This window comes from Mixophyes fleayi, chromosome 5 (assembly GCF_038048845.1).
Source record: "Mixophyes fleayi isolate aMixFle1 chromosome 5, aMixFle1.hap1, whole genome shotgun sequence".
NCBI lineage: Eukaryota > Metazoa > Chordata > Amphibia > Anura > Limnodynastidae > Mixophyes > Mixophyes fleayi.
The window spans coordinates 252,250,553-252,274,063 of NC_134406.1; the positions used below are offsets into that span (position 1 = coordinate 252,250,553).

Below are 23,511 nucleotides of genomic sequence, written 5' to 3' on the forward strand. Positions count from 1 at the left end.
AGAAATCAGATAGAACACATGAACAATACAAGAACACACATCCACAGCTTAGTGTGACACAAAGTAATACTACTTAATACGCTGTGATACTTAGAATGTTGAGCATGTTCGCCATCTTATGATCCGTTTCATTAGAGCACCGTACACCTTCATGTCATTTTTAATCAAGGCCCCCTTTATAAGTTAGCTATAAAAATAAAGCCATGATTTCTACACAAAAGTTTATTGCGATCATATGTTAAAGTCAGTTTGAAAACAAAAAAAAAATTAACAAAAAGTAAATAAAAATACGATGCAATTTACATTTATTAAACTACTTGTCAAAGCACAAATTTACACATTCTACACACACTAGACATATCTAACTCACACTGGTCTTTCAAAGACATGTTATACTGGTGGAGACAAATGTACAAGACTAACAGGAATCCTTAGTATAAAAACCATGTACTTATGTAAACTTACAAGGAACCCAGGTCATGGCTTCCATCTCAACTAAGTCATCCATTTTGTTGCATATTTTATTTAATCTGTGCAGGGGATGGAGAAAGCTGGCACATGTAAATGTAGGCATATCTAATTGTCACCCCAGTGTATTACTTTACGCTGCTTCTGCCTGGTCCCGTTTTCATGTTACTGAACTTCAAGTTTTGAAATGAGGTTTATGTCGAGATCCGTTTCTTCCAGTCCGGAATGTAGACCAGGCAAGCGGAACACTTGTACCTGTAGGTTTCATCCGAGTAGTTACGTCATTAAGCTGCTGTGGAGAAGGTTTCGCCAAACTGAAAACAAGGCACGCAGAGGCTCCTCATCAAGGTCTCTGATGTAATCCCAGCATCTTGGATTTCATACCTAGGATTAGACAACTGTTAGTGTCCTACAGATAAAAGCCCTAATCTGAGGACAGAACCGCCCGATATGTGAAACAGATATTCAGTTGCTTAAGTGGCTCCTATAACTTATTTTTGTGCTTTAAAAAACATTTTGGGATTAGATTTGTCATATTCTACAATTTGCTACTTCAAGTTTGATAACCTTTACCCTTGTTACATTATCTGTGTTTCTAGTCCCTTTTAATGTAAATGCTCTCATCACCTCCACACACTGGTTGTCTTTTTGTTCCTTGAAACATAGCTGCCATGTGGGATGTACTTCCAAAAGTATGTAAACTATTTCAAGAATGTGCCATTTGTCTCTGCTTCTATGTAAGAACACACTTCCCCAGTCTAAAAGTCTCTGAGCGGATGGATGGAGATATATATATATATATATACACACACACACACATACACATACACCCATGATCTTCAGAAATTCTTTCGCTGAGCAGATCTGAAAGATTTTAACACACAAATCCCCCCTTTACTTTCCTATCCCTAAATATTCTCTGTCCAGACATGACTCATCCACCCAAATCTATTATTCTCACTGTAATCATCCTATTTCCAAATGACTTGTGTCTAGGGAAAATATTCATCTCTATCAGTTCTAGTTGACCTATTTTGATTGAAAGACTCAGCATTTTTAACTATACATTTGATATTTTTACCACCAGTTCATTGAATGTATATCCAATTCACCTCTCCTAATCCCTCCTTATTTCTCTTGATAAAGCCCCTATTCCCCAGTTTACACTACCACCCTCCCCCCACACAGTCACGCTCCCTTATTCTGTCACCCAATGCAGAATTTGTTACATCAACTTCTCAGATACTTATGACTACACTAAGCTGCTGCAGTCTTAGCGGCAAAGCACAGATTGTATTTTAGAAAATACAACCTAAGGTCCTTGCTTTAAATTTACAGCCTAATTCCCTGAAACAGTGTGAGAACAACCATCTACCTCTAACGTTGTCATTGCTACCGGTATGAACCACTGTTTTGTAAACAAAAAATATATATGCCAATTTCACCAAGTGCATGAATGTGACCATTGTAGATAGAACAAGCTTACCAGTCACTGAATGACATGAAGTTGTACAGGGACGGTCTTTCAAAATCTGCAAATGCAGATTGTTCATTCATAGTACCGGACCCCATGTTCTCGAACACAATCCAGTCTCCGACATTCAGTTCTGGCAGAAGACAGTGGTCCACAATGATATCAAGCTCATCATATGATGGACCCAAGAGGCTGCTGGCAAAAAGCGGCTCATCTTCCGTGTACTTCTAAAACGAAAGCAATAAACTATAGGATTCTACGCGACCATTTTCATAAGTCTGTAAAAAGAATGGAGACTGCAGGGAGTCTGCTCACCTTGTGCACTGTTGGGGCAGTGTCTAAGCTCTCTGACAGTTTACTTGCAAAAGAACCGTAAACTCCATCGTTCAAGCAATAAATAAAATCTGGATTGTTACTGGTCTGCTTGCCTGAAATGTAAAAATGAAAGTCAAGAAAGAATACACAAGAGTACTATATGTATACAAGGTAATGGAATATAGAAGAGCTACAATTATTTGGGGCTGCATTAGTGAATCCAGTACACGAAGCCAGACATGTACTAAAATCATCAACATGGGTTCAACGTGGCTTCTAAGACACCAAATAAGCTGCAAACCTAAAAGGGCTGAATCTAAGAAACCAATGTCAGAGACCTTTTCCAACACAGGCACCTTCAACAACCAGGAGTTCGAACTCAAATATCCCAAGAGCACCAGCTGAGACACATTACTGCTATCTAAACATTAAGTGTTCAGACTATGACTATATTATAGTTATAAGGGGTTAGGGGTCTAGAGGAAAAATAAAAATTACCTCCAAGAAGATGTTGACCATGCTCAACAATTTTCTTTGCAATGATGTTAACTGCTAGGGTAAATGCAGACGAAACATAATAGCTCCCAGGCTCTGCAATGATTCTAATTCCATATTCCTCAGGAAAGTATGCATCCAGCAGAGGGCTGACAGCATGATAAAGCTACAAGACAAGAAGATTCCAGGCATTTAGCTCATAGCAGACTACACCCTCCCAGGCACCATGCGTAGGATATTGTGCATGCACACTGACAAACTGCTGAGTTACAGCTAGTGTCCTCTATGGCAAACATACCTCTTCCAGCTGAAATTCATTCCCTGAAAACCCCCCACCAATGTCCAGTATATTCATCTTAAAGCCAAGTTCTTCCTAGAATAAAAAAGGACAATTTAAAGTTGTTTTTTTTAAAAAAAAAACCTTTCCCCTACAAGTGAATCTTCAGACACTGAACAATGAATGTTAGTGTTACACTACCAATCGTGACCTGGTTTTTGTTCTGTGATAACTTTATTACAATAATAAGAATTGTATTCTGGTCTAATTTTGCTAATTTTAAGTACATGTCTATTATGCACTATAATGCCAGATGTTCAGGACTTGTGTTTTCTGGAGGTTAGAGCACCATGCCTAATATACAAAAGTAGATTTAAAAGTCAGCCCTGTCTTTCCCCTAAAACAGTTTGGGAATCCTTCACCAAGTGACTCATCACTACTGAGCAGCACCATTTGCCTTGGTGAGACATTGCTACCCCATAGTATCAGGGGGCGAGAGGTGGGTCCAAGCGCACACTGCTTTGATCGCCCGTCCTTCCACGTGTTCTACTGGAAGAGCAGCTGTGATGAACACAACTGTTAGGCTACAGGATATGGATATAATGGCCACACACTAAACATTGAGCATTTAGTGTGCAGCTCTTATATACTGTAGGATTCCGTCAGACAGATCATGATATTCACCTGGTAGTATACATGGAAGAGGGGCAGCGATTCCAATTTGCCCTGCACCTACTGGTTAACAATGACTCTTGCACAACAAGCAGAAAAGATGGAAACTTTCAGGGTAGAGTTATGTTGTACAGAACAAAGACATTATCTACAAAAACAGCTAAGTGACTAAGATTGGGCAGGATAGGTTCAACACTTTTGGGAAGAGAGTGTATGAAAAATCCCTTTCTAAAAACAAAAATGCAAACCTTACCACCTACTATAAAACCGTAACCTACGGTGTGATTATTGCCACTTCAGCAAAAAACACATGCAGAGAAGTAAAATCTCTGACTTCTCTGGTCTACTTGGCAGCTGATCACCTGGAAGCCTCATCACAATAAAATGTACTGCCAGTATCAAACTATTACTTGTGACAAGTGCAACTAATGTCACACAGGAGAACCACCGTATATTACACAGGCAATGTTGGAACATCAATGTGGCAGAGGGACAATCTGCAGGAAAACCATTGACAACCAAGTATGTATGCTGGGGTCTATTACAAAAAGCTTGTGTAGCGCTGCTCATTTTCATATTCCATACTGCAGTATTGTTTGATGTTAATAGGAAGGACACACATTGCTAAACATCTGCCAATGCATGGTATTTTATAGGAGTGTTTCTCTAGGGACCTGTATGTGTGCTGGGGAGAACAGGGGATATCAGAACGATCAGAGCTAAGGCAGAATGGGGAAGGATTGGAAGATGTATCCCACTAATAGGCAAATTTGTAAAGGTGCAAGAAATAGAAATTAGGCAAAAAGCTCAATAAGCCAGCTTGACTGGTATAAGTATGTGTAGTCATTAACTATGCCAATTAACTTTTAATCAGTGTAAGCATTGTGCAAGCCAGTGATTTACAAATGTCAGTAGGAAATTGTTTGTCTAAAGGCTTTCACTATAGTATGAAGGACACCAATGACACTTACTGCCATATCGTACACACAGCGGGCATCAGATAAAGCATGAGTATATGCTTGTGGGTCTCTGGAGGAGCATGACACATGGAACCTGTAGACAAAGCACATCTTCCATTGTTAAAGTCAAATTCAGCAAGTTATTAAACTCCATTGTTTGGCAGACTTCAACTTATGCAGACAGACTTTCATCTATCAAGAATACCACTTAGCCCTAGTGATATCATAGAAAACACCAAATATTCTGACATTAGATACAGACCAGCAGGCACGTGAAGCCAAATAAAGGGCATCTCCAGTAAAACAAAATTATAACTTATTATATACAAGCGACTGGAATAACTTGTTACTTGAACAGGACTTCTGGCTGAAATCAAACACCAGACAGATCGGGTAATAATCACCATGGAAATCATCAGCGTAGCCTAGTTTCCAAGACAGTGTTTAAGTGTCCAACAGGTAATTTCAGGCAGAATTTCTATGTCAAGTGTCAGGATTTACCCCTGTAAACCAAAGAAAGCAGCATAATAGTTTTAATTCAGTATCGTTATAGTAGAATTACCATTTAAGTCATAGGGTTGATGCCCTTTTATTTAAGCTGCAAAGAAATATTGCATGTTCAAAAACCTCTAAGGAAAAAGGTCATACTAAACAGTCAATAAAACACTTAACTCTGAAAAAGTACAACATCTACTTCCTAACGCTGTACAGAATGTTCAGAAAGACTAGGCAAGATATTTACTTGGCATATTCCCCCAAACATCCAAAGCCCTTATCAATGTTTTATACTGAGCCAAACGGCAACGTAGAACATTAAGAATATGTTTCTGTACTCACCATTAATTTCTTTTCTCTTGTAGTACATGGGCGGCAGAACCATGCTACATGAGAAAATATACCTTCTAACAAACCTCTGCCGGGGAATCCCCAGACAGATACAAAAAGGACCTGCATGCAAACTGGCTGCAAGTCACAGTGCTTTTCTTAAAATTCCAAAGGCTAGAAAGAAAAACACGAGGTTGCTTTATATAAACAGAAAGAATGTATCTTCTAGCCGTGCCACACATCCACAGTTTAACTACAGAGTGGCTGGGATTAGCAGGACAATCTGGCTTATTTCCGGAGGAGCCGATTGCACTGTCTAAACAATTTGCACTTGTAACTACCAAGCAATCAAACAAAAAATGTACAAGTGAACCAGTCCCTTTGAGACCAAGTCATTTGGTTGCAGGAATATATTTAACCTTTTAATGTGCATTAGGAAAGCAAAGTTTAATTTAAGGAACACAAGTTCGAATTGCATCAGCAATTGTAAATTCATGGATGTAGCTAAAGAGATAACTTACTTTAATCCAATTACTTCAACATTGCACTCCTTAGCAAATTCCAGGAGGTGCCTGCAGTTCTTCAGCGTGCTGCCAAACACCATGTTCATCTCTCCATCTCCACTGATGCCTTCTGTGGCAATATGCAGTAAGAGCCTAAGAGAAGGGGAAGATGATTGGGGCACAGTTGGTTTACATCAGCACATGATGTTTTGCAGAAGTATGTTGCTTAGGGTGCCAGAGCTTGAGCGCCATCCTTGGAAGAGTCAAGAACTTAGTGAGAAACATTCCTGTATAGAAAGAAAACTAGCAATTAGGGCCCAAGACTGGAAGCTGCAAGTGGGACAGATGGAATTACAGCAAGCCATATTTATTAAGTACGTAACCATGGGTGGGTGCTGTAAGGAAAATGGCATTTATCAGTAGAAGTCAGTCCCAATTATTTACTTCTGTCCTGAATTCTAAAAATATATTCCATCCATGCTTAAGGGTTTTAAAGTACAATGTTCAGGAAAAGCATGGACTAAACAACTTAGATTTAACATTTCTATGCAGCTTTCAAAGTTTATAGGATCTCTCCCCACTCCATTACTGATAATCGAGAGTGTTCTAATAAGGTCAATGGGGATATCCTTTATAGAACACCAATATGACCCAACCAAGTTGTACAGTGATATAACTTTATTTAGGCACCTCAGTCCCTGCTCCAGTGGAGCTTACAGTCTAATTTCCCTACCAAAGGCACACAAACACCAGGATCAGTTTTCATCAGCCTACCAGTATGCCTTGGATCCATGTGAGGAAACCCAATGCAAACAAAACGAACAGATCGCAACCAAGGCTATTATTCCAAGGGCTACTAGACAGCAAAGCTAATCACTAAACTACACAAAGTCTGCAAGTCTGTCACTCACACCACCTGCTCAGTACGAGACCCCCACATGACTACCTGCTGGAGGGGTGGAAAAAGCCTTAAGTACAGAATAGTTCAGGTCTGTTATTCAGCTTTTTAGGACCAGTCGTCTCCTACAATAGCTGTGTTAGGATGACGATACCTCAGGAGATACGCTGCAGACACCATTTAAAATGATTAACAGAAACTTCCTGATGCTGTACTTCATGAAGCAAAGTTTTGCACCAGCATTTAGGATCAGAGGAAGCAGGTGTAACCAGAGACAGTAGGTCACTTAGTACGTAATGTATTTCCCAACTCTGCCAAATTATTCCACTAACAAATCTATGGAGCATGAATAGCAGAAAGACAACAGCTGCGATCTACATACATTTAGTGATTGACATCAAAGTCTATACACGGCCCACAACCACATGCCGGCTACCAATTCATCAGACAATCATAACTACAAGAAATTATTTGTATCCAATTACACACAAGTCAAATTAGGAAAATCAGTTTCTCACATACTGACAAGACATTTGAGCAATCTGCACACTTACTTGGCATTAGGATGGTTTCGTGATATTTTCTTCAATTCAGTTTCATTGTCACAAGTCATAATGTTTACTCCAAGTTTGGCCGCATGTTTGATCTGAGCAACTTGCTTACATGGGTTGGTGTATATAACATTTTCCATAGAGATGCCCAAGTCATAGACCATCGTCATTTCATTCTGCAAAGGACAACACCATTCTTAGTCATACAATATGAAAACTTGTCATTTACTGCTCGGTAAAGCACTGAAAAGCTAGTTCCAATACACATCCAAAAAGCATTTATCAGAGAATCGGGATTTACTCACTTTATTGGCACATACAAATCCGACACCGAGAGAGGATAATATCTCTAGCACAGCCGGAGAGGAGTTACACTTCACGGTGTAGAAAGGCTTTATGTGCCCCATGGTATTTTGCCATTGAATGTGCTTCTTGACAATTTTCCCAAGGTCAGCCACAAAAAAAGCATTTTTTCCTGTCTGTTAAGGAAAGTAAATAATATGAAATCATTGAATACATTTTAACACTGTAGAACAGCAGGGATCAGATTAGGCTCACAAAAACCTATCCATAGTCTAATTAGCTTGTCTGAAAACATGCAGGAAATCACCTTCCAAATAAGATCCATTCATGTAGATACAGCATTGAGTTTAACAGCACAGAATGCCTAAGTGTTTGGGTTCTTCTATACAAGAAGAATATTGTAATATATATTTATAGATTCCTCATAAAGAGGAAATTTCATTGGGAACCCATCATCGAACTATAGTTTTTTTCGTAAGTTACTCCGAGATAAATATTTACAACACAACCTACAAAAGCAAAACTATGTCAACATTTTTGTGCACCACTGACAAATAAAGGGTGTTGCAAGACCATCAGATAGAAGTCATTCTGTGCCACACAAAAAAAACTCCATTCAGAAAAGTAATCGCTCAAGTGTGATAATTTTATCTGCCCAGTATTTGAGACAATTACATTGCTGTGTTGGTGTATCAAATAAAGGGGAACTCCAACTTCAGCTACTTTAATCACCCAGGTAGATTACTTTTGGTGCCCTTTGATACAAAAGATTGTCAGCTCTGAGCATTGTATACTACTGCACCCACACAACAAGCTGTTGCATCAAAGGTCAACAAAGAAACATCTGTCTAGAACACAATGTTGCCTGATGGTGGGAATCCCTGTGAAGCAACTTCTTGGCAAAGTATTCTGTAAGTCACGTTGAAATTGTTTAACAGGTAAAACTCATACAAACATTACTGAGTGGTCAAACACAATTCATATATAGGTTGTTGGATCCTTTAGTCTATATGGTGATCAGTTAATTTTGCCATTATAATTGGAGGAGCAATGGACGATAAGGTAAGACTCACCAGGGTATGCTCATAGATGTAATTATTAATGACATCTCTAGGAGTTGCTGTATCATCCAGTAAGCCAATGGAGTAATTTGCATCTTCGTTAAATCCTTTCATCTCAGCCGTATTCCGCAAAGCCGACAATCATAAACCAAGAAACGTCAAATAAGGGGGTCTTTTTGGATCCTAAATATATGCAACAAACTAGACAAAAAAAAAAAGCAGCAACGATTAGGACTTGCGTTATGGACCCTGTGTACTTATTAAGTTACCTAATCACAAGTCATTCATGAACAGTCTTTTGCTCAGCGACATTGTAGGCTTCTACCTTTCAATGCTCATATCATTATGTTTAACTAAATGTTTTTAGCAGCCAACAAATGGGCTTCAAAATAATCCATATATGCTGTATTTAGACATGCATGAAAGTCCATCTTTATAGTAGGAATCTCCAAACTATAACATACATAGAATGTGGGCTGGGATCATGTGTTTCATTTGAACAATAAAACAAAGAAGCAAATTCGTAATAAAAAGATAATAAAAACACTTTGGAAGAGCAAATTTACTAGAACACACAGACTCGCATTCACAATTACTTTATCACCAGAAAATATCCATGTTTAAAGTTGTATTTTCCTTGCGTTATCCAAATTGATATTGGCCAGCTATAGTAATTACTGTGGGTGCTGCTGTCCTATACTCTCCCAAGTGTCTCCACAGATTAGGATTCCCTATACGATTTCAGGTCCAGTAATTATTTGTAGAACTAGGTTATTCAGTTCAGTACTACTCGACTGCCTGGTATATAGAAGTTTTGGCACATAAAGTTACTCCGTACCATTCAAGATATATTTCGGCAGCCGTCTTTAATGGTGTCCCATCAACCTGCCAGGATTTCTACAAGTCATTTCTTACATCACTATAATTGCTAGCTTTGGAGACATGTACACAAAAGAACATTTTTATTTACTTGATGCTATCGAGTCCAAAAACCAGTAAGTCTGCACGTCGCCCCAACACAATGGTCAAGAGGCACACCCAGGGTGTTCTATTTTAAACATGCCACAGCTTTCCTTATTCCCAGTGGCACAGTAGAGCATGCAGGACACATCGGCAATTAGGACAATCAGTCTGTCTGTATTGTGGCTAGTCTATTTAAGAACAATGACTGTTTAAAAACACACACCGTACATGCTCAAGAAAGGACCTACTGCACAAACCCAAGACCTATTTATAGAGCAAATGTAAATAGACTTGCAATATAAAGCACATATATTTGGAAACCACTTAGACAATGCTTCAACGCACATTGAACCATTTCCTATGAAGTATGTGTCAAACTAGATTGGAAGACTAGTTGTTCCTTGAGTATTAGAGTGGATATATTTTCATGCTTAGAAGAATTCTCTGTAGATCTCTATAGGTGCTCTTGCAAAAACAGAAGCCCATCACCGTCAAAAGTTATTTCACTTTTCCTACAGTGATCCTGACCAGATGTAGCCATTACTTCTATTGGCCGCTGTGCAGCCATGATACAGGCAGTTCTTGGCCCATGCGCTGGGACTCACTATGCTGTAAGAGGTTGTCATATCTGAGCACTGTATGATTTTCAAAGGGACAAAAGACCCACTAACTGCTCACCATATACGTACAGTGGAGGGTCCAGTAGGCTCGTTACTACACAACTCTCCAAGCTTGACTTAAAATTTGAGCAGTGTTCTCCCCACCACCTATTTTCCAGGTGCTCCACCCGGCTGTTTTTGCTTAGCACCCAGCTCTTGGAGAGTGTATGATCCCCTAAAAGCATCACCCCGGCGCTAACAGTCAATATTGTCTATTTTCAACCACTAAGAAAATATGTATTATTTAATATTAAATAGGTGACCCTGCAGCTTGTACCTCGGTTCACCAAACCATATAAAAACCAAAAAAGTATAACATGACAAGTGCTGGGTGCACCTATATTAATAATAATTTCAATTAGTCCTTCTACATAAGGTATAATTCATTTATTCAGCTGGTTCACAATAAAAAAATTATTATAACATACAATGACCATAGATATATCTATGGTCATTGCATGTATTGTATCTTATAATCATCTTTTTATTATGAACCAGCTGAATAAATGAATTATACCTTACGTAGAAGGACTAATTGAAATTATTATTAATATAGGTGGACCCAGCGCTTGTCATATGTTATACACAGCTCTTGGAGCCTATTGTAATAGAATAAACCATTGTTTCTCCAGGCACTATGTGAGCACTACAGCCAGCAGTGTGTGTTAGACCACTGACCACCAGTCTGACCAGTCCTGGCAGGTGTGGGCAACAACCACCACATTTTGCAATATTACAGCAAAGTATTACACTGCATCTACCTTGCTACTTCTTAATGCAACCCGGCTGGCAACATTTTCTGTGGAGAACACTGTTGATCTTTGTCATTCTACTTCAATCACAATGGTAACAGGGACTAATATAGCTAAAGATATATAGCATCCTGGGCTCAATTCAAAGCAACTGGTTTCTTAAATTGTGGTATTTTGCACTCATTGTGAACTTTATGGGTTAGTCCTCAAAAGCAACAAAAATCTTATTCTTTAATACTACACGTGGTACAAGTGCTAATCAAGAATGGCCAGCTAGTGGGAAGGGACCAAAACAAGCAATTTTCCTATTGTATTTTTAAAATGCAGCTTGAAGTAGTTTGTAAATGCCAGGATCACATTGTTACAGGATGCCATGAGGAGGAAATCTCATCTTATAGCAGTACTGTAAATAACACTAGTACGAACTGTCCCCCCAAGCTTCCGTATGCAATTCCCGGGAGAACCCGGAGAGACAGATGAGCTATAATACTACAGTGCCCTGCAGATACCACCTAACTTCAATTCACCCTGAGAACAGCATGAGGAGTATTTATAGCTCAATGAGGATAATGTACTTGCAATCACACATGTAACTGTGATTGTACGTCTTAACTGGAACATGTCCACATTGTGTCTCTTTCACTCTACAACACCCATTAGAAAATAACCACAGGCCACAACAGACACTTACATGGACAAGTTAGGAGATGGAACCTCCTATCATCAGCTAGGCTGCCAAGGCGGCTCCGCGTTGAAGTCGAACTGCTCCCTATAGAGCGCCTTTCCTAGTCCTGCTGGATAGTTGTACGCTTTGAAAGAAAATCCGCCCTGCAAAGAAAGATATACAAGTCAGCGGAATGTAAAGATTTGTGAATAAATCCATGCAATGAAAAGTTACAACAAATTAGGTCTTTCCGGTAGACGATGCCATTTGCTATATATTAACTGTATAAATGTAGTGTAATTTTGGAATCTGCAGCCAGAATGGTTTCACTTGGTGGCCTACACAGCTATTACCAATAGCCATTCATACAAACACCTAGGTGACATGAGACGTGTGTCTGCATTCAGAGGGTAACTATTCTGGAACAAACCGGTGTAGTATTTTGAAGTACTTTCTACAGATTGACTATGGAGTATTTATTATTGGGTAAGTGACTATTTAATGTACATTTGCATTAATTTCTTAAATTAATTGAAATGCCTACATAAAAATAACTGTATGGAGATGGCATGGACAAGTAACCCAGTTAACACAGAAATATTTCAATTAGATAACTCGGGAAAGCTTCACGGACTATCACAGCAACAATGACAAACCCTTTAAATGGATAGTAAGGGGGGACGACCTAAAGGTCTACTAAGCCCAAATATATACTGGCTTAGATAAAGGTTACAAATATACACAATTGTATAGAGAAATGAACCAAAAACATATCAAAATTGAGGATGTCTGCCTCTAAGCTGGTCACCCAGACATCTGGCAGGCACGGCTATCAGACGGACATCAGCATTTATATAGCGCCAGCAGATTCCATAGAACTTTACAATTGGGAACAAACAGTAATACAATACTGGGTAATACATAGACAGACAGAGGGGTAAGAGACAGTGTTTATAGTATTTGCCCATATATTTATATAGATGTGTATAGCCAAATATGCAAGAACCCAAAACTACAGATCTGACAAGAGCCGCATTAGTGTGGACTGACAAACACACGAAATTAGATGCCGTCATCAGATCCCCTTCAGATATATATGCAGTGGTCTTGTGCCCATATGGTGATCTGCAGCTAGTTCAGTCTAAAACTGCTTTATCAGCCAGCAACATGTCCATGCACCTTATCAGTAGCCAAGTTATATTTTACATTCAGTGTTTAGACAAGGTCTGCTTCTGTGACTGACCTTGTACTGTTGTGTGTGTGCCAGAGTCTATAACCAGAGTACATTGCAATAAATACAAAAGCCATTTAAAGTAGACCACCTGTTCCATTAACAGCATTAAATTCTCTATACTTAATGCATGCTTTTCCAGATCAACCCATTTGATATAGAACAGTGTCTCCCTAGCCCTTGACAACTACCAGGAGGAGAGGTTTTGAGGATTCAGTTAGGTACAGATGTGTTATTACTACTTGGCTGTGTCAATTAACCCTCCAAAAACAGCCAGCTAAGTACTGCAGAAAAACACTATTACTGGCAAGGGAGGGGGCGTAGCTGAAATCATATTTATAGAGGAAAAAGCCATGTAGTTAACATTGGCACAGACTATCACTTATAACTTACAGTTTAATTCAATAATAACTGATGTTATTGGTTACAAGATACATTCAGCTCAGGGAGATAAAAAAGTAAAAAGTTGTAACCCCTGTTCTAGTGTGCTAGGGCAGCAGAGTAACCATGTTAAATCAAGATAATATATATTTGCTAGCTGGTCACTGATATCTGAGAAATCAATTAAAAAGAATTCTTTGATCTTAGTACTGATTCCATAGTTCAGGCTTCAAAGGGTCACGGGCAAGATCTAGTCATAGATTGAGATTGTATAAGAGACAACATATGCAAATAATAACACGCTGGACAAACCATAGCGAGGGCGACATCATGGAATAAATGTGAATGCACAGGAAAATGTTTGGTGGCGAGGAAGCTGTTATAACTGTGGCTGTATAAATAAGCACTGTACACTGCATTTTAATTTGAGATTTGTCACTTTGCATTACAGTTCAGTTCAATATATTGTAGTTATTGGTTTATGTTGCAGCTTGGAAATACCAAGACCTGGCCAATCAGATATTTTCCGATTAAGAGCTCTAAAATAAATGTTTTCAACTAGACTGCAAACTGAAAGCTCACTGGTGTTTAAGGGACTAAAATAAAAATAACTCAACTAAGCACTATTAAAAGGAGCACAATTAAAGTCATTATTCGTATTTTCCCTTAAACTAGCAAGTGATTCAAGAAACCAATATATTCTGCCTATATCTATAGAAATGCAAGGCTTTGGGGAATGTTTGCTTCTGAAAAGGTAAAAAAAAAAATTAGCATAAGCCTGTGAAAGAAACAGATGTCAACTGGAATAGACATGTCCTGCTAGAAACAAGCCACTGATAGGATCAGGCCAGTAAAGACATTTCAGTAGTCTTATCAATTTTATTCATTGTATGTGGAGAAAGCAAATCTGCAAATCAAACATTAAAAGCAGACCAAAGATAAAGAGTATCTTGATTTTGAATAGGGTAAATGATACTTTGTAAAAACTTAGCTATAAAATGTCAACTATCACAATACAAATGAACACAATTTCCATTGTACCCTACACAGACACACAATGTAAATCTAGACACTATTAAATGGTTACTTTAGACATAAGTGATGTTAATTGCACTGTATCAGCGACACACTGCTTACTCCAAAGTAACTTTACAATTAAACAAATGTTTCTTTCAAGCATGTTTTACAGCTTTTAAAACTGCAGTGTATTCAAAGTAAGTCTGGACGATGAACTAACAAAAAAAAAAGTTTCTGATGCAAAAGACCACAAAGTGGCGAGTTTGAAAGAAGCTGTGTGCACAGCAGGTACATAAGCAGCTTTTAGGAACATGTCATTCATTGACAGTGCTCATTATGCAGGGACACTGCTCTGAAATAAACTACATGATGTTACGTTGCGAGACTGCCTAAAAAGGGATCTACCATCCTACAACTCCCTTCATATGTCAGTAAAGCAGTGCTAGACATTGCTCAGAAACAAAACCCACACTTAAGTAACTCAAGAAATCTGACAGCAGAAACCATCAAAACATTGCAGCATTTAAATGCAAGAGACCTTATGTGCAGAGATTAGTGTCAATTACAGAAAGCAAAGCAACCGCCTTTCCATCAAGTATGTATATTTGGATGCTGTTGGAAAAGACAAAATGTTTAGAAATGTTGCAATATGCCCAGTTACATAATGGTCAAAATAGCAGTTTGCTGAAAAGCTTTCAACTGTCTGTAGTGCCCACAGCTACAGAAAACTGCATAAACACAGACTAAAGCCATATAAACTGCTACAAGTACTATGCTAGTAACAAGTACCTCAGACATTTACAAAAGGCTGCAGATTCCATTGCTGCACAAAACGTCAAATTGCTGCATGCTGTAACTTCATGGTGCAGTCTCTTCGGACATTCAGACAGAGTGAAACCCAACAAGAGCAGAGCACATTGTTCATTTAATGACAGGAAGAAGTGAAAACTAGATTGGGCTGGTCGAGACCGGAAAGAAATCCCTCACCCCACCCCGCATTCCCTCCATTTGCACTGTTGCCACCAACACCGGCAACATGCACAGCAGCCCGAAAGGACAAGAATAGAAGATCTGCAAGGGGGGAAAGCCGGCGCCAAAGCAGGGCATGACTTGGGTGGATTGTCCCATCCTCTCAACTTCCTATAACTCTTTCTTTGCCAAAGGTGCATGGCCAATAAACACAATGAGCAGCAGTCTTAATATCACAAACCGTCAAAGCGACGTGTGCTGACACATTCAGTTAATGAAGGGTTTAATAGTCACAGACAGCGAAAGTTAAAACTGTAATAGGGTATTTCATGACACCCAACTGTCCCCACCACATTCACTAGAGAAAGAATAATTCATGGCGAGTTTCCAGTAATCATAAGCTCCTTAGTTTGCTCAAAGCTGAAACGTGGTCCTCAAGCATGTCACCAGTTGGTAAACCAATTACCGTCCTTGTCTAGACTGTTAAGCAGACCAAAGCACCATAGCAACTACGATCTTATGGAGACATGAGCTAAATAAAAACATGACGGCCTTCCAGGAGGAAAACGATGCAGTTACGGATTGCAAATGGGTGACTATGTATCTATCCACTGTAACGCTTGTCCGTGGTTTATAAATAGGCATAATGTGAAACGTACTAATACAAAGGACTGACGGACCAAAAATATAACAACCTGTACTCATCTGCAATTATTTATTTAAAATAAGAATTATTGATCATTTGTTTTACAGGACTCAATGCCCTCTATTTAGGCCAAGATGGAGATGTAAACAAACGTGAACCCTTATGGTGGGGGCCTTCAAAACACAACACCTTTGTAAAACGGCAGCTTCATAGTATGGGTGATGGCAGAAACTTTCACTGAAAGCCTCTGAAAATTATATAATCACCTTCATATTTCATATGACATTTTACAATAAAACAATTCAAGATATAAAGCACTTATCCCAACCAGAGCAATATTACCAAGTGAGCAAAGTTAAATAGCAGCTGCAATACTTTTAAGTATGTGATAGACAACCCACTTATTACTGAAATTAGATTGGGGGAGCTAAATGCAATTAAGTCACGGATTTCACACATTTATTCCTTGTAAACACTTTCGCTAACTCACCATGACACGTACTATTTGATGATTGTGCCACTGAACCCAAGATTAACACTAATCATATAAACCTGTAGCTGTGAAGGAAAAGCATCCTCATTCACAGGTCGGTACATACGACCCCCTTTCTGCCGAGATAAAGTAGCACAACATATTTTCTGCAAAAACCATGGATTCATAAAGCATCTTCAGTAATATAAAATATCCTCTTCACCCACCCAGAGACTGATTTTGTAAGACAATCTAATATTCAAGAAAATACAGAGTATCAGTCTCGTTGAACTAATGATCTGAAACTTCTTGCCACTACATGGCAGCTCATGTTAGCACCTGTGGTCCACAAGTAGTATTATAAGTTGTCGAAGCCTATTTTACATGTACTGGGGGGCACATTTAATGTGCTACAATGTTTCCTCCATACTACACATTGCGGATTTCTCCTTGTACCTCTTGGGGTGGGGGGGGGGGGGATCCATGATGTAACATTGTTACATTGCAACAGAATGCTTTTACTACTGTTCCAGAGACACTCTGCCCCTAAGAATGCAGCAGGTGCAGATTTTCCACCTTATTCCATGGAGCATTGAACAATCTAAACAAAATGATGTATGTTCTGAGAATGATCTGGAGGACATGTCAATGCACCAACCAGCAATATAACCAAACACTGAGCCAATAAAGCGATGTGCTGCAACCAGAGGCATTCAGACCCCTCTGGCAGAGCAACCTGAGGCATTCAGACCCCTCTGGCAGAGCAACCTGAGGCATTTAGAACACACTCACACCTCAGCACACAACACTGCCGCCTACAGTCAGGTATTTGCACTGCAGCAATGACAGACGTTCCAAACACGAGTAACTTTTGAATCTCCCGCACTGTCAAACCAAGCCCCGCCCATTCCCCATCACGTGACCCCCCCATGGACGAATTTTTCTTGCGCTCGCGCGGCCCGGGTTACGCGCAGGACCCTCGTACAACCCCGGGCCGGCAGGTGCTAAAACCTGCGCCACCACCAGAGGGCGCCACTACAATGAGCTCTTCCCAGCACAAACCGGGGCATAAATTCCCCCCTCAGCACTGCCCGGTCCGAAAGAAGCCCCCTCCCCCCTCTGCCTGCTGCGTCCGCCACGGCCGGTCCCTCAGACGAAGCCTCTATGAGCTCAGCCCAGCACCGGTCCCCCCGGGTACTTACGTGAGATAACGGCCCAAAGGACTTGGGGAATCGTCTTCTCTTTTTAGGCGGAATTTTTAAAGAGTGGTGTGGTAACCCAAGGTAGAAATCAAAGCGGCGATTTTTGCCATAAGCCCAAGTGGCGGCGCGGGCGAGAATCGGTTCAGCGTCGCTGTTAATCCGTCAGTGAGGGGAGAATGGAGCCTGGATGGTCTATGAGCGCCGTGCCTGCCTGCGTGTAAATGGAGAAGTCAGACAGGATTGAGCCAGCCAGGGCCGGCTGCGGATGGGGTCCTTATATAGAGTCAGGAGAGGGGCGGTGCTCTCTCTCTGCGTAGTCATAGGCTGGGGGGCGGGGTTAGATGTCACTGATTGGCTGCGGCTACGAGTGACGTCATGTGCTCCAGGCCAGAGATCGCCATTTTTGGAGAGGGCAAGGTGTCTTGTCTGTGGTGTGTTGGAGACAGATGGAAAGTGTCTATTCACTGTTTCCAGTGACTCTTCTGGAGGAAACAAACACTTAAAATGTTATTTTTTTGTAGAATAAAACTACATTTGTAAATAATATTTAACTAATTTCCTGTCATTTAAAGGAAAAAGATAACATATCAAGAAATAAACTAGCACATTTATTGTGTATGTGTATATATATCTATCTATCTATATATATATATATATATATATCTATACACATATATATCTACATATATATATATATATATATATATGTATGTGTATATATACATATATCTATATATATATATCTATATATATATATATATATATATATATATATATATACATACATATATATATATATATATATATATATATCTATATATATACATACATATATATATATATATATATATATATATATATACATATCTATATATATATATATATACATACATATATATATATATATATATATATATATATATATATATATACATACATACATATATCTATATATATATATATATATATATATATATACACATACATATATGTGTGTATGTAGTATATTCTTATAGATGGAATAATGCACCCTTGCTGTACATTATAAGAATATTAGAAGCCAACAAAGTTATGTGACCATTTAAATGCACTAGGCTGTAGCCCTATGCATGTCACAGAAGTCTCTGAGCTGACCTCTAATATCTGTCACAATATACAGTACAGGTGCAGTATTCCTTATAATATATACGGTTTCCTAATGAACATGGAAATGATGACATCACAGCTTACTGTATATACAGATATTATTTACAGCAGCTTATAAATATGTGAACTCTGGCCAGAAATCTCATCAGATGTGTTTTCAACAGGAGAATTGATTAAACCACTTTTTCCGTTTGCGTAATATGATCTGGTTTTCTCGGTTTTCCTTTTCATAATCAGTAAAGTCATTATGAAAAATCAAAACGTATTTGAATCCACTTAGGTTTCTGGCAGGTCACAGTCCTAGGTCATCTAAACGGTTTCTATTCTTGTCCTGGCCATTCAATTGCAAATCATTTTGTTTAATCCTGGTATTTTTGGCAGAAATTGCTGGTGAATATTCAGACAACAAAGCCAGCACATTATTGAAGAAACAGAATCCCCTACAGACAGCGTTGTAAAAATAGAGGTTTTTTTTTCATCTCTTGAGAAAGAAACAGGTGGTTGGTTTGCAAAGGAGACAGAACAGGAACAAGCTATACTGCTTTACAATCACTTTACATAACGTGGACTTTCCAGGAAAAGCTAGGGCTAGGTGTTACTTTTATCTGCTCAAGTGAATGAGCTGAATTAGTACGTTAGTCAATTATTTATCCTCTGCTTATATAGCACATCTATATTACACACTGCTGTACAGAGACTATGGGTCTGATTCGTTAAGGAAAGTAAAGCAGAAACAAGAAGTAGCTCCTTGCAAAACCATGTTGCATTGGAGGAGGAGGTACATTTATTAAAATGTGAGAACAGATTTATAGTTGGGGTAGGGCATGTCCTAGATCAACTTTAAATTTCAGTGTAAAAATAAAGTTATCAAGTATTTGTGTGCTACATGAAAAACAGCTGATTGTGTGAAAAACATCCAGTGTGTAACTTTCCTCAATGAATCAGGCTCTATGTAATCATTTACATCAGTCCCTGCCCCATTGGAGCTTAAAGTCTAAACTCCCTACACACACACAAGTCCATTTTGTCAGTAACCAATTAACCTACAAGTATGTTTTTGGGCTGTGAAAGGAAAATGAAGAAATCCCTTGTAAACTTAGGAAGAACAAAGGAAGTCCACACAGATGATGCCCTGGTTGGAATTAAACCCATGGCCCCACCAATATACGTTTGTATATCTCAAGGCTCCAGCAGTCAAAACATTTTTGTCAACCTTTTGCTATAAGTGTTCCGGCTAAAATCTAGTCAAGTCCAGGAGTGTGTAAGTGTGTGTATGTATGTATGTATGTATATATATATATATATATATATATATATATATATATATGTATATATATATATGTGTATAGATGCACCCAATTCACAATAAGTAAATCAACATCAAAGCTTAAAGAGTTGTGCATAGTCCATTTAGGAAACAGAATCCATAGTTGTTCAACAGATGAACAGACCAGCAGCAGCAGTAAGAAAAATACAAAATTTAAAATAAACAAAATAGAAAAAATACATTACAATAATATGTGGGTACTGGTATTGCCGCTTTAAAACCAGAAATATCAGTGTCGCCTTTTGAAGTGACGTTACTTTCATCTGCCGGGCTTTTCTGTAGTCACAATGTATTCAAGCCGTGTCGGAAAGGTTGTGTGAGTGTCCAATGGTAAGTCTGTATTCCTGACATGTCTCCCTGTTAGTCTTTGGAATTCTGATGTCGCAGATGTCGGTGTTGACAATATTAGTAGCAATAGTAGAATAGTCACTACCACCCGTCTTGAAATGTGTGTGAAATGTGCCTTTATCATGTGTTTGTGTTAATGTGGTTCCCTATGTGTTCCTAAAACATTGAATATTAAATCTGCTTTCATTCCGGTGGGTTTTGAATCTTCTTCTTTAAAGTATAATTTATTTGTTCTCACTATTTAGCAATCTGTCCCTGGTCTTTCTTACATTTCTGCTTTAACTCCCCGGCATGTTTGAGTCAACAGAAGCAATAAGAGGTGGATAAGTGTCCTCTAAATATAAAGCATATCTCCTGCCTTGAGTTTGCTGACGTTTTTGTGCATTTTACATGCTCACTTAATTAGCTTCAAGACCATGAAAACTGTGCTAGTGATGTAATATGGACCTGTTAACACAAATGCTGCACTGTTTTTTCAAGTTGCAGCCTGCATGTCAAACAGCCAAAGAGTCACAGTAATAAAGAATATTAGAAGAGTTGTAACCCAAATTCCAGGGAAAAGTTTGTTGCTGGGCAGTTGCCTCTATGAACATCAAATATGGTGCTTTCCCTAGATATAGGACAACACCAATAGGACACATGATCAGTAAACGAGAGTATAATATGGGATTATTTTGTTCTTAGTACAAGCAATCAAGACATTCTAATAAGTTATAACAGCAAGTAGAACAAGAACAGATACGGATGTAACATTTGTGCACTTAGTAGAAGTAAAAGTAGACATCGTCAGGAAACAACACATTTTTCTGTAGACATTATGGTATAAATAACTACTTCTATTAACATACAAGACCATCAACAAAACTGCACCAACTTACATCCCCTCACTTGTCTCAAAATATCTCCCAACTCGACACCTCCGTTCTACACAAGATCCGTGTCTCTTATCAACTCGTATCACATGCTCCCATTCCGGGTTATAGGACTTTTTCCAGGCTGCACCAAATTTGTGAAGTTCCCTCCCTTGCACAAGAAGACTTTCCTCTAGTCTTCAAATCTTCACTTGCTGCATAAAAACCGACCTCTTCAGGTAAGCTTATAAAATTCCTCAACCACCCTCTTAACCTCCCTGGATTACCCTATTACCACCATTGATACAGTTAACAGAGGACAACAACCTTATAATCAACACTGCTGTGTGACTGGATCATAGCCCATCAAGCACTTTTACCTTTGCTCTCTGGCTGGACCAATATGCAATATGTAGCACTTACCTTCATGTATCAAACTCCTATTTCCCATATATTGCGAGCAGGACCCTCTTACCTCTCTGTCTGTCTGTATTACCTAGTATTTTATTTATGACTGTGTTTGTTCCCAATTGTAAAGTGCTACAGAATTTGCTGGCGTTGTATAAATAAATGTTGATGATGATGATGATATATACAAAACATATTTGGTCATACACACATAGACCTTGCTGCCAAATTTGGTTTATAACAACAAATCTGTCCAACGTCAAAGTGTATATAACCAGATTTGACCACAATGTGTTTGGGCAAATGTGCCACATATCTGGTTGTTTAGACTGACTGACCAGTGTAGGGGTACCTATATGAGCAAACGTGCAACAGCCAATCAGACATTAGCTTTACTTAATCCAGGGCTCGACAAATCCATTCTAGATCTAAAATACCAGGAGCAATAAGTCCTCGGATATCTGAAGTTCACCCCCAATTTTAGTGTTTCCTATGGTTACTGTGTGCCCTATGTGACGAGAGATGAGTGTCTGTCTGTCAATATAAAGGTTGAGGCTTCTTGGCTTCCCCTCTCGTCACTGTGTCTGATAAACTCTTCTTCTTAAATTTAGCCAAGAAAGCGGCAATCTCTGGCGATTTAAAGCGGCAATGGGTGGGTCCGCCCATTGATGCCTTAAAACTGTCTGACAGTATCATAATACAATATTGTATTTTAAAAGTGTAACTAATATAGACTACCAATAAGGAGAATTGATACTACACCATCAGAATTTTGAGAGAAGCAAGGCGATACCTCTGTCCACTATATACAGAATAATAACCAATACCGAGAGGTACACCAACCAGCAAGCAGAATTAAAAGCAAAAATTCAGAGCTACATTTATTTATTCTTATTTAAAAAAAACAGGCATTCAGTATGCACAAACAAATTGGTAGTAAGCAAAATGTGTAACACTATAATCTCAATCTGCGTCTTCATTTCCAAACTCACCTCTCAGTAGGTGACTTTGAAAAATGTCAGAAATGAATGGAAAACAAAGCTTCATACAGAGTATGCATAGAAGGCATTAACAGATACCTTAAGCAGGTACTTACCTGCTGAATCTGTGAATAGGTCCAACTTTAATATTGTGGTTATTGGAGCGGAGATGCCAGTTGTCAATCAAACTCTCCTGCATCCTGATAGGTCCGATATGCACACCGCTGAACACTGTTGGAGAAGTCCGGTGTCAATAAGCATAGTCTGTAGACCTAAAGTGATTATCCCAAGTGATTCACAAACAATCCAGCTGCAGGCAAATAGGATCAGTTTAGTAGTTAATGCAATAAAGGCAAATTGGTCCCTGAGCATTGGTTGTTTCATTAGGACCAATGTTATACTTATTATGGAACACAAGTACAATCAGCTGCACTCATAATGAGAATCTGTCATCTACATAGAACAGCACAATCACTGGATATCCGAACAGACAACACATAAATAAATGTGTTATATTTATATTTTTTCATTGACAATAAACACAGTTCACAAAATGAAACATGTTTTGGACAATGCAGATACAGTCAACTGTACAAATTCCAACATTAAACAATGTATCAGCTACAATGTTCTCTATGTCTGCATTACTATACCTTTCTAGGCTCTCAGATTCTTAAAATTCCATCACTTTCAT

The 23,511-nt window shown here is 38.8% G+C and overlaps 1 protein-coding gene across 1 annotated transcript; it reads right to left on the bottom strand.

Moving 5' to 3' along the window:
• Positions 1-207: 207 nt before the first annotated feature.
• AZIN1 (antizyme inhibitor 1) lies at positions 208-18,017 on the bottom strand. Its single transcript, XM_075213913.1, has 12 exons — positions 17,758-18,017; positions 11,867-12,003; positions 8,814-9,002; positions 7,743-7,916; positions 7,441-7,613; positions 6,007-6,141; positions 4,673-4,754; positions 3,051-3,125; positions 2,756-2,918; positions 2,258-2,370; positions 1,955-2,169; positions 208-852 (listed from the first exon to the last, which is right to left on the bottom strand). Exons 3-12 carry the CDS (start codon positions 8,913-8,915, stop codon positions 753-755), a joined length of 1,332 nt encoding a protein of 443 aa, XP_075070014.1. The 5' UTR covers positions 8,916-9,002; positions 11,867-12,003; positions 17,758-18,017; the 3' UTR covers positions 208-752.
• Between the last annotated feature and the right edge of the window lie 5,494 nt (positions 18,018-23,511).

Bases quoted from the DNA above. Each gene is read 5' to 3' on its own strand.
- AZIN1 (XM_075213913.1), bottom strand. From the start codon at position 8,915: ATGAAAGGATTTAACGAAGATGCAAATTACTCCATTGGCTTACTGGAT. The intron at 6,142-7,440 runs GTAAGTGTGCAG...CCCTTCTCTTAG, and splicing joins CGAAACCATCCTAATGCCAA to GCTCTTACTGCATATTGCCA. The intron at 2,170-2,257 runs GTGAGCAGACTC...CTTTCGTTTTAG, and splicing joins CTGCCCCAACAGTGCACAAG to AAGTACACGGAAGATGAGCC.